Genomic DNA, 12,084 nt, shown 5'->3' with positions numbered 1-12,084 from the left:
CATACAACAAAGTAACACCTAGATACTATCTCACTGGTCGCTGATTTATGGGTTTCTTGCAATAACACTTTAAGAAATTCCTGCTTTTTTACCTGCTCAAAAATAAGCGAAGCAAGCAAAATTAAACATGGTTTTTCATAAGAATGAAACTTGTCAATTACTGTTTATGAAAAAAATGAAGGGTTACGCTTTTTTGCTGCATTAAAATATGTCTCCAGCTTATGAGTTGTTTCATTCTGAACTGAAAAAAAGTATTTTTAGGAAAGCTTCTTCCGTTTACTGAAATTTAAATAAAGTAATCAGAAGCTTATTTGCATACCTCAAAGTTGGCTTTTGGATCATAACCCTTGGACAAATTTCCCTCTAATTATTGGGAAATCAAAGAAAAAACATAAATCTTGGTACTGGACATATTTTACAATTTTTTTTTTGTACCAATTTTGGCCAACTTTGCCTTGCAGTTTGGAGCATCACAAAATCAGTCCAACAGCCACACTCTTTGTACCTGGTCTAAGATAAATAGCTATGACATTTACGTATTTAATAGCTACAAAATTGTTTTACAATAGATCTGCATCGCACACATTACCTCGCAAAAGTATTCCTGCTCCTACAACTTTGTTTATTTTTTGTATTATTTTTTTTTTTTTTTTCTTTGTGCAAACAACTTATATGCACTATCATGTGAAACATGGTGGTAGCAGAATCATGCTGGGTGAATATTTTTCATCCATGGGGACAATGGGTTTAAGTTGCTGGAAATACTGAGTAAAGTAAAAAGTGATACAAGGGCAGAGGTTTAGTTTCCAGGAAGACATTTAAGATCAAGCCGAGCTACTATATGTGTGACATTTTTATGGTTTTGTCACTCCAAATTCCTCTGTAACGTACCAAAATGTGATGGTGTGAAATGTGAAAGTCTGTGGCTTTATAAGCATAAGAGCTTATAAAGCCACAGTTCATTTTTTTTTTTGTTTCAGTTCATTTTTTTGTTGCAGGGCTCTACAGTTAGTTTAGTTCAGGTTAGTTTTGGTCCTCTCCTTCTGGCAATTCAGTACTCAAAAAAAAGAAACTTCTCCCTGCAACTGTTAGAAACGAAAAACAAAAAACAAAATATAAGCACTAAAAGGAAAAATAATACTAAGGTGATTGTCATGATCCAATGGCTTAATTTGGCAGATTGAAATGCTAAACATTGAAATGCTTCTCTCTAAATCATCCAATTTTTTACTGTTCTATGGTAACTGATGGTAAAGGTTATTTTTTTACTTGTCCTCAAGGTCTCAGGAGCGAAGACACACTTTGGACACTCTAAGACAGGGCATCGGCAGAATCCCAGACAAACCACCATTTGCCCAAGCAGAAAGACCAACAATTGACAAGGTAATATATTGTGTTAAGCAAGATGTTTTGGTATAATTCTACAAATCATATATTTTTATTTTAGTTCCCAGGTTAGGAACAATATCCAATGGGCCTGTGGTTTTTAGGGTGAAGGGGTTCATTTTAAGATGATATCTGCCTGATAAAAATAATTTGTTCTGACAGCCTCACTTTAAGTTGTGTTATGTCCTAACACCTACCACTCCTTTAAGTCTTTAAGCTTTTAAGGTAAAAATGTTAATTCCTGTGATGTTTTGATATCTTGTTTTGCTTTCAGTTTGATGCAAAAAGCCTCAAAGGTTTATACACGACACATCAGTACTTAGTATTTATGTCTACTTTTACTGTAATGCACAGTTTTACAGATGGGAATTTTAATATGCATGAGTCATGACTAAATAAAGATGGCCAGCTCAGCCAAGAATATAAATGACAGTTCTTGGTAAGAAATCTATTTCCTGTTTTGAACCGTAATGCTTCATGATAGACACCAGCCAACATATTCAGAGGTGACAGGTACATTCATATAGAAAAGATGGCATTAACAGAGTTAGGAAGATCATCAAAATGAGATTTTTTCTTACACTAAGAAATCATTATTTAATAAATTATAGATTATTATAAACTTATTTTAATGAAATACTAGATTAATCTCTAAAGAATAGTTTAGAGATTTACCATAGTTTTAACAGCATTTTTGGACTAGTCTCATATAAAGAAATTTAGACTGAACAGCGTGAAACACAGACTGCGGACACACAAACACAGCAGCAACCATTTCAGCAAGGCGTTTAACTATTACTGATGTCACTTCCATAAATACAAAAAAGAGTTGGACCGAAAATGGAACCCTGTGGAACAACTTTTCTGATGTTTGAGTAGGGGTGAACAATAATTCAATATCCATACAATAATTAACAGGGATATAACTTCCTTATACTTTACAGTCTAAGGTCACAGCATATCTCACTGGATTTTAAGTAGTTTTATGTGTTTTGTTATTTAAAGCAAATATTTCTATAATGTGTGAGGAGTTTTATAAACGTGGCAAGATAATTGTCATAAGTTTGTACATTTGCTAGTTGGTTTCTGTTTAGGAGGTGATTCATGAGGAAGCAAGAGTTTGAACATCAGAGACTGCATCAAATTAGACTCCAAACGCAATTAAATGTTAAGAGTGGAGTTTATAGTTAATGAAAAAGATAATTCATAGGAATGATGGTTTCCTACGAGGGTCTTGAAAATTGGCCAAAATCTCATTGGGTTATTTAGACATTTTGTGGTCTGAGACAAATAATAATCCTGTTTTGCTTTCCCTACGGCAGTAACTGCAACTGATGGAAATTTGACCAATCGGATTCAAACCATATATCCTTGAAGTTGCCCAAAACATTTTCCTGTTCATTAACAACTATTTTTAACTACTTTTATATTTGTCTCATGTAAAACCTGAACTGAAATCCTTACACATTATAACTTTTTTTTAAAAGTCCTCTTTTTATTTTCTCTCCTTCCTCTTGCTGTCACACAGGAGATAATCAGCCGTCAGATGAACTCTGTGTTTAAGGAGCTTCTCTCCCGTCAGCCTCCCCTGCCATCATCCACCTTCCCTGCCGCTGTCTCTATGACTCCTTCTTCCTCCTCGTCTTCATCAATTGCTCAAGCTCCCCCCTCAACTAAAAAAGGATTTGGTATTAGACGGGCAAACCCTTTTCAGTCTGGTGGACAGAGATGAAACATGGAGACAAGTGGAACGTTTGGGTTATTATTCCCCAGTGATGATCATTTAGCTGTTGCCAATCAGGCATTTGTTGAAATTCTTGAGTTTTTGGGGGATTTTTTCTTCTTTTTCTGTTTTATGCAAAAGTGTACAATAGTTGCATTTGCCATCTCATAGTGCCACTAGTCTTGGTGCCGTATAGGTGTATGTCCAGTGTACCTGTTTTTCAAATGGTTTTGTTGTACTCAGTTTTTCTCAACAGGATTTTTGCAACTTTACAGGAATCAATGATCTTATCCATCAGTGATATCACCAGAAAAACAGCTTGGTACAGCACTAGGTGTAGACAAACCAGAAAATATCTAAACTGCCCCTAGGGCAGGTCTGAGATCAGCTCACCTGAATTAATTCCTCTTGAAAACTGATCTGGGTCCTGTGCCTAGGAGTGCCTTCACGTCTTTGTGGACGTTTATTTCACTTAAAAAGAAACAAAACGGAGATATTACAATTGCGTGTAAGAAGTTAAAATATTTACCTCTAAATTTTCAATGGGCTCAAACGTTTTGAGAGTTAAATTAAGATCTACAAAATATCAGAAGTCATGTGAACCTGAGCAAATGTAGTGTTATAGTTTTTTAATGGTACAATAGTGATCATCTTTTCTTTAAAAACGCGCATTCAAAATGTCAGTTCCTTATTGCCAGTAAGCCACTGGACTTTTGCTACTTTTTATTTTGTAACTTAGGTTTTAAATGGTGCCTTCAAATGGAGCCATGCTTGTAGAATTCCCAAAAGATGTTGCTTCTTTTATGATCATGAAAAAATATTACAGGGTTTTAAGAATAAAAATGATTTAAGGATTTTGTGAAACTTTTTCAAAAGCGGAAGTAAACCTTAGCTTTAAATGACTGACACATATATATATCAACCATGAGACCTGAGTCTTTCTTCCGTAAAAAATAAACTCACTTTTGTTTATATTGTCCAATTCATATTTTTTTTTTAGTTGATGGTATAGTGGAGGATGTTCTTTTTCCGGGTGGCTCATCAAAATAAGTGTTCCTCCTAATCGTCAATCATTCCGGTGATAGGTTTACGTAAGGCCGTTCTACGTGCTCGTCCCAATTTTCAGTTACCGGTGGTGAGTCTGACAGTGGAAAAATTGCAAATCTTCTTTCGGAAAGTAAGTTTGTGTGAGTGATGCAAACAGTAACTTTTAAACAGTGTGCACGAGGAGAATTGTGCTTGTGCACGCTCTTGCAAGCGTTTAATAGACGTTCTCTCTCGGGAGCAGGTACAGGGTTGTGCATCTGTTTTTTTTTTTTTTCTAAAGTGGAGAGGGCGTGTCTTTTCAAAAATTCACGAAGATCCACCACAATACCTTTAAGGTTATTTAGGTTGAGATGTGAACGTCAAAGTCTTGTGCTGAGGAAATGTAAGACCTTTTTCCCCCTTGAACCTTAATCCTCTGTACTTGCCACTCAGCAACTTGGCCAAACTCATTGTTTTCTTCAAAGCATTTTTAGCATCATCCAGTGCAAAACCAGCTAGTTTACTAAAGCTACCTTGCTAACAAAGTATCTTTATGCTATTGCTGTACAGTAAATTCAAAATTCTTTAGTTTTGGTATCTGAAATTCCTTTTTTGTAGTCATGTAATGTAATAATGTATATCAAGGGGTTTTATTTTATCACTGTTGTGGACGGCAAGTATAAATGTTTTAAGCAACTGTTGGGTTTGGTAACACTGCAGGCTGAAACACAACCGTCATTTAACACCTACCATGCAGTCAATTTATGGGTCATTATTTTGGATTAGGTACATTGCAACTTTAGATTCCTTTTGTTTAGCAGGTTTATAGTATTGTTTTTACAAAGCAGCATCTTATTCTGGAACGTACACACTGAAAAACCATCCCCCTTTATATGTGATGAAAGGCCTCAATATGAGGCCTACTCAGGGCTTTTGCAGAGATAAGATAGGCTAACTCAGGTTTAGCTTTGAAAGATTAAGTACAAGTTTCTCTCTCAGGTCTTTGGTTGACTTGTGGTGACTTCCATTTGGACTTCGAAATCTGGGTTACCCAGCTGAAAAATGTTACTAAAACGCTTTATGGCAGAAATTTAACAGCTCTCAATGATGATATCCAGGATCGTAGTGCTGTGCATAAAGAAACGATTGCAGTCTGATTTTCTTTGGTCTTTTACATTCATAAACATCTTATATTGACTTTTTTTTTGTAAAATTAATACAATCCAGTCATAGCATCACTTATGTTTACTCAACATAAATTGCAAAAGCCCCCAGATTTTCAGGCTTGAGGTGAGGTCAGATTTGATCATTTGCCTTTGGCTGCAATCTGTTTTTTTTTTCTTTTTTCAACTTTCAAGTCAAATGGAATGCACCATTACCCTTTCAACCTGAAACTGTGCCCTTGTCTAAAGAGCCAAAATGGTCCCTGTGTCTCCGAGGTGTCAGTAACTTGATCTGGATTAAACTGTGAAACCAATAGTGGCATCATGGAGCCAAGATAAAATCTGCTTCTTTCTTATATCCATTGCTCATTTTGGTCCCACTTGATATTTAAAATAGTCCAATCCACTGGTTCAACTTTAACGTACTTCTAAATTTTTGCAGTGTTATTCATAACAATCATTAGAACCATTTTTACATGTGTAATTTATGTACTGTCTTTTTACAGAAATGTGAAAATAGAAGAAGAGTCTTTGTTTTTAATGATTCTGCATCTTTGGTTAAACACATTGGTATTTTGGATCACTGTTTAATGATGTTAACTTTACTGTGTTAAAATGTATATGTGGGTAAGAATTATGAAAACAATAAAGATAAATAAATTGATAAAGTTTCTGCATGTTTTTACAGCATGGAATAGAAGTAGCCTTTATTGTCGAACAGTGGAAAATTTAGATGTACAAGCAGCACAGTGGTAGTTTAAGGGAATCATCAAGATGCACACAGGTACAATACATACAAATAAAGAGAAACCATACAAGGTCACTATAAAAAAAAACTGCACAGTGATTAAAAATAAAAAACAGTAGGGTGAATCCTGAATGTGTATTTATGCACAAAAAATAAGTAGTCACAATAAATTAAAAACGGGATGTAAACACTGACTTAAATCATTGGAGCACTGATGACTATAAAGTCTAACAGCTGCTGGGAATAGTATCTGCAAATGTAAAAATAAGTTTTGGAATCTAAAGAAAAACCCATGTAGTTACTATGTCCCATAAGGGGGAGCAAAACATACTAATCCATTTCACCATGGAAAAATTACTTCAGGTCCCACACTATAGTATGACTTGTGTCTGTGAAAAATTCAGCTATTAGTGTGTAACGTTAATTGTGAATCAGTCCGTCCATCCATCCACAGGTTTGTTCGAGTGGTAGAGAATGTACTGCCCGGTGAAGGTGCTAATACCTCTGGGTTTATTCCAATTATTTTGCCTGGAACAATCACTCTTTGAATAATACTTTGAATAGCACTTCTTATTATGGTAAACAACTTTTAAACAGGACTTCAATTATGGTACATTTTGTCAAGCAGAGGAATTGTACAGATACAATGCTGGGCTGATTCTCTGGAAGTCATTGCTGGAATAAAAGCATGAAAAACATTTCTAGCAAGTTCTTATACCTCAGTGATACCAGTAAACTATGTTTTATACCAAGTTGGAGCAGAACATTAGTTAAAATACAGCATAATGGAAACCAAGGCTCACAACAAACAGATTAGGAAGAAGGTTACAGAGAAGATTAAAACTCTAAAGATCTTCAGAACTACTCTTTAACCCATCCTCCCAAGGTAAGGACTACATTACAAAGCTGCAAACCTACCAATATGGGGATTTATTGGCAGCACTTGGTCACATTAGTGAATAACGTAACCGTGAATGTTAGGAATCCAGTTTGTGTGGGTTGTTTGTGTGTTTTTCTCTCCCTCCACCACCAGGTGGTGCCCTGTTGTCATTGGCCTTCCTGCACACCTGCGGTCCGTTGGTTCATCACTGAAGAGTATTTGAGCGGCGGACTGTCACTACCTCGACCCCAGACTGTTTGCTAGTTTTGGGTACTCTAGCCAAGCTGAGTTTAGCTGAGTCTAATTTGAGCCTTTGTTTCTCTGAGTCTAACTATGTTTTTGTCTTTGCCTTTTCGGCAGGAAGCCTTCCTGTGTAACTGGATGCCTGGCCTTCTCCCCCTGGAAGGATTAACTGAGTTCACACTGAGCAGGGGAAAACATCCACACGAGCCGTTCAAGTCCCTTTCAGAAATCCAAGTGACAGTCCGCTCCATGGCTCCTCAGGGTCCAACGAATGTCTACCTGTCCGCTCTCTGAGTTCCCTCTTCTTTGGATAAACCCACACCAACTGGATCAAGGAAAAACAAGAACCCCCTCAAATGTGAGTCCCGCTTCCACAGTACTAAAGACTCAGTCGATTTTTCCGACGGCCCCTGAACTGATCACTGTGATCTCCTCTCCAGACTTTCCAGTTCCGGTTCACCAGGTCTCTGAGTTCCTGATTCAACACCTGTACAGTCTCCTCAATAAACCTGTCAAACCTCTGCATGTGGGTCAGATCTCTTAAATTGATCATGACAGTGAATAAATGTACCTTAAATGTCAAATGTCTGTTGTATAAACTGCAGTATAAATATCAATACATAATTTTGTTGGAACTATCATTAAAAGAATAACACAAAGTAGCACATAAATGTAAAGATGGATTTTGAGGTGTTTTGAAAAGCTACCTGCTGATGCTGATGTTACGGGCTCAGGACACGCAGCGCTTGGATGAAATGTCTTTACTGAGGGAAGAAGAGCCCCAATGATCTTCTCTGCTCTTCACCACTCTTCTCAAGTTCTTTAGTTTTAAGGTGCTGCGGCCACCACACCACAGATTGAGACAGCTTGTCAGTATGCTCTCTATTGAGCTTCTGTAGAAGGTCATGGGGATGGATCGGGGCAGGTGGGCAGGAAGTACAAGTTGTTAAATATTGAGGTTGGGTCCCCCTGAAAGCAGCTGCACCTCGGAACTTCCCTTCTGGTTCTTTTCCTGGGAGCAAATTATTTACTACTCCTAACTCAAACTGGGTAAAACCATATAAAAAAATACTATAAAACAGGTGTAAAAAAAGTAACAGAGTTTATTCCAGGTCACGTTGTTACAGGACAGAGAAATTGCTTGGAGTTGGCACAGCTGTGGGTTAAAAAAATGTCAGCGAGCGTCCGGCAAAGATTGAGCCCCGAACAAGGTAATCTCCTCCTTCTTGTACCCCATGTGATAGGGTTAGTAATCATAAACACTTATTGTCCTAGAAATAAAAACCAAACAGAGCAAGTATTTGTTTCTTTTCAGCAGAAAAGTGAGAGAGAGGACAGACCAAGGGTGAGACTCCTTGAAAAGTCTGTACTCAACTCTGCCCAACCTCTCTTTTCTGTTGCTTTTATTATTGGACTTCAAAAGGAATTACAGGAGTGGTCAAAAGTTACCAGGAGGGGTCAGAAGTTACGGCTGCACAGCTGAATAATATCAGGCCCTGAGAGATAATATTTGCTCTCCTCATTTGGAGCAACACTTAACATTCCTGGAGCAAATACCTGTAACTTGAAATAAAATTATAACATATACATTTTTCTAACACCATGAGTCCATGTGTTGCATTAGGTGGATGCTTAGCTGTCCGTATCAGAAACTGACACGCCATCCATGCCCTGACCTTCATGCAGCTTGCCAGATAGCTCTCCTTTATCAGTCCGGCTCCAAGTTGTGCCCTTATCCTGTGTATTTTTAAAGACACCGAAGGCTGTCCTGATTAGATGACCTAAACTGTGTTAAAATGTCGGGGTACATGTGACATTGTGTCCGTTTCTCTGTGAAGACAGCTCCCCCACTGAAATGTGATCTTTTGGACGCATCCACTCTTCCTCCTCCTAAAATAACCCCTTTTCCCTACGGCTAACCAAGACCTATAAGAATTAAGTCATATGGCACCACATTAGCACTTCTGTCGCTCTAAGACAAAACATCACTGCTAATGTCTTTGTGTTGGGTATATAATCTTTGAGGGACTTGGTAATTAATCTTATGATCTTACTGTTATTTTCAATTAACTTTTTGCATTCCATTATATCCACCTGCAAAAATACTGCTTTTACTTATACAGGATTAAAATGCTCTTTGAGTGAGGTAAGTAAGATTTGATCCACCTATATTTAGTGACTAGTCCACAAGTCAAGAAAGTGCATATTATCTTTTTGCAAAAACTTACTGTGTTATTGCAGACATATTTTATAAAATGTTTGCATGTTATACAAAGCTGGTGGGACCCTTAATGTTTGTAACTACAATGAGAATTTTTTTTTTTAAATCTTTCCTATTTTGCTTGGGATGTGAAGCACTTTAGCGTACATGAGTCATCTAAAGAAATCCATCCTAAAATCACTAGCTGCTATTTACAGATTTTGTTATGACATATTTTTGGGGGCTGAAGAACAGGTGGTAGAGCAGGGCTGAGATTGCTGTTACAGCCTACATGACTGCAGTCTTCTGGAGAAGTGTGTGTATCCATGGTTCTTCTTAGCGAATGAAGTGTTTCCCATGGTCTCTTTGGGTTTTTGTTGTTTAATGTATGTATGTATGCAATGTATGTTTTTCTCCTGCAAAGATGATGATGCTGAGGAACAGATGAATACTCCTCCTCCTCCTCCTCCTCCTTCAGAATTTGCATCAAAAACTTCAACTCCATCTCCGAAAACTCCAACCCCTTCTGCAAATCCCCCGACTCCTGCCCCAACTCACCCTCTCAACAGAGACCCACATGGAATCAACAAACACCTTAAAGTGCTGCTTTTTTTTTTTTATTTATTCGTTAAGACTCACCTTTCTTCACCATAACACTGATCCTGTCAGTTATCAGTAAACATTGTCTCAGCTTTTGTTATGAGGAGAACTTCGACGTGCATTGACTTAAAAAATGACAGATTGTTATTAATTTAATTTTATTCTAATTTATGCATTTTATTTCATGTTTTGACAAAGCATTTTCTTACAAGAAATAAATGTCTCAGTCTCATTCATCTGTCACAATGGTGTTTTCATGATTTCCTAAACCTGTCCAATGTGTTGTACCTCAAAGCTATATACTGTACTTGGTACCATGTGAAACAGTTAATTGAAAGTGTGCAGTTCAATTTATTTTAATAAACTTATGAGGAAATACTATAGCTATCTGGGGCATCTCCTTAAATCTTGCTGAACTCAATGGTATGGATACCTCATGCACCTTGTCCAAAGGCTTTGATTTCTTAAAATACTAGTGACATTTGCAAACATTCCCAGCATTATATTATCTGAATCAGAATTTCCTGAACAATGTATTTCTCAGATCAGAGGGACAATGGAAAATTATCAAAGAGCAAGGGCAAACAAACAGGCAATGTGCTCAAGGGCAAAACTAATGTTTGTTTGTTTTTTTAATGCTCTCGCTAGGCCAATGGGATAAGAATGTCAAGTTTTAGTGATGGGTAGCGCATACACTCATCTGACTTAATGTTAAAAGGTCAAATAGGAAAATCTACCTGTATCTATGAGGTAGATACAGGTGGGCATTAAACTCAGATGAGAGACCAGGTCAATGCCACACAGAGTTCTAGTAGCAGACACAGCTCTAGAACAACTGTTAAGAGGACACTGTGTGAATCGGGCAGGGATTCTAGGAAACCACTGCTAAGGACAAGCAACAACCAGAGAAGAAGAGAATTGAAGAGACTTGCTTGGGCTAAAGAACACAAAGAATGGACATTAGACCAGTGGAAATCTGTGCTTTGGTCTGATGAGTCCATATTCCAGATCTTTGGTTCGAATCAATGTGCCTTTGTGCAACGCAGAAAAGGTGAACGGATGGACTCCACATGCCTGGTTCCCACCATGCAGCATGTAGCAGGAGGTGGGATGGTGTTGCGGTGTTGTGCTGGTGACACTGTTGGGGATTTATTCAAAATTGAAGGCATACTGAGCCACCATGACTACCACCGCATCTTGCAGCGGCATGCTATTCCATCCGGTTTGCGTTTAGTTGGACCATCATTTTTTTTTCAACAGGAACAGGACCCCGAACACACCTCCAGGCTGTGTAAGGGTTATTTGACCAAGAAGGATGCCTGCCAGATGACCTGGCCTCCACAATCACCTGAACCCAATCGAGATGGTTTTGGGGTGAGCTGAACCGCAGAGTGAAAGCAAAACGGCCAACAAGTGCTAAGCATCTCAGGGAACTCCTTCAAGATTGTTGAAAGACCCTTTCATGTGACCACAGGGCTCGATGTTAACCATTGCCCGATTGCCTGGGGCAAGTAGTTTTTATTGTGGGGAGAGTATAAATTTCATTGCATTTGTCCGCCGGGCAAGTGCAATGATCGCAAAGAAAAATTATTTATCACTTAAAATTACTTTAGAATCACAGACATTCGCTGAAAACGACCCAGAAGCGTTGCCGGCGCCATTTTTGTTGTTTTGTACACATTCTCGCGTGATTTGAAAAAGGCACGTGACTTGAAAAAGCGATGAGTGATTTTCGGCCAGATGGTGTGATTTTTGTCCACCTAGCGGTAATTTTGATGTAGTTACCAAAACGACAAACGCCTGCATTTATTTTGTCTGGGAAAACTAATCCTGAGTCAGTTAAAAGTCAGGGAATTCTGAAATCATGTAAGACTGTGGAAACCCTGTATAAAATAACTATGTATAATGATATTAATAGTATTATTTTGTATAAACATACCGTGACTCTAAAATAAAAGTTATTCATTTGTGACATTGATTTCTGTCTTGTGATTTATCTTAAGTTTTTAACCTGTCAAGTTTTTTTTTTAGATTTTTAATATTACAATTTATATTTTTCCAATCACACAACAGTTTAAAGCAAAGTTTAGTTTGAAAAGAATGTGCAGGAAGGAC

The 12,084-nt window shown here is 37.6% G+C and overlaps 1 protein-coding gene across 6 annotated transcripts in view; it reads left to right on the top strand.

The window, feature by feature from the left end:
• Positions 1-4,363, top strand: part of LOC107088572 (SLIT-ROBO Rho GTPase-activating protein 3-like) — a 53,283-nt gene extending 48,920 nt beyond the window's left edge. For all 6 annotated transcript variants that reach the window (XM_015380836.1, XM_015380840.1, XM_015380837.1 and 3 more), the window contains 2 exons: positions 1,281-1,383; positions 2,915-4,363. In XM_015380836.1, the coding sequence (XP_015236322.1) occupies positions 1,281-1,383; positions 2,915-3,118 (307 nt within the window). In that variant the 3' untranslated portion in view covers positions 3,119-4,363. The remainder of the gene's footprint in view (positions 1-1,280; positions 1,384-2,914) is intronic.
• Positions 4,364-12,084: the final 7,721 nt, after the last annotated feature.

This window comes from Cyprinodon variegatus, unplaced genomic scaffold (assembly GCF_000732505.1).
Source record: "Cyprinodon variegatus isolate N-32 unplaced genomic scaffold, C_variegatus-1.0 Scaffold222, whole genome shotgun sequence".
In the NCBI taxonomy this organism is placed as follows: domain Eukaryota; kingdom Metazoa; phylum Chordata; class Actinopteri; order Cyprinodontiformes; family Cyprinodontidae; genus Cyprinodon; species Cyprinodon variegatus.
The sequence above is the reverse complement of the archived record's forward strand: the minus strand, read 5'-3'. Positions and strand labels throughout refer to the sequence as shown.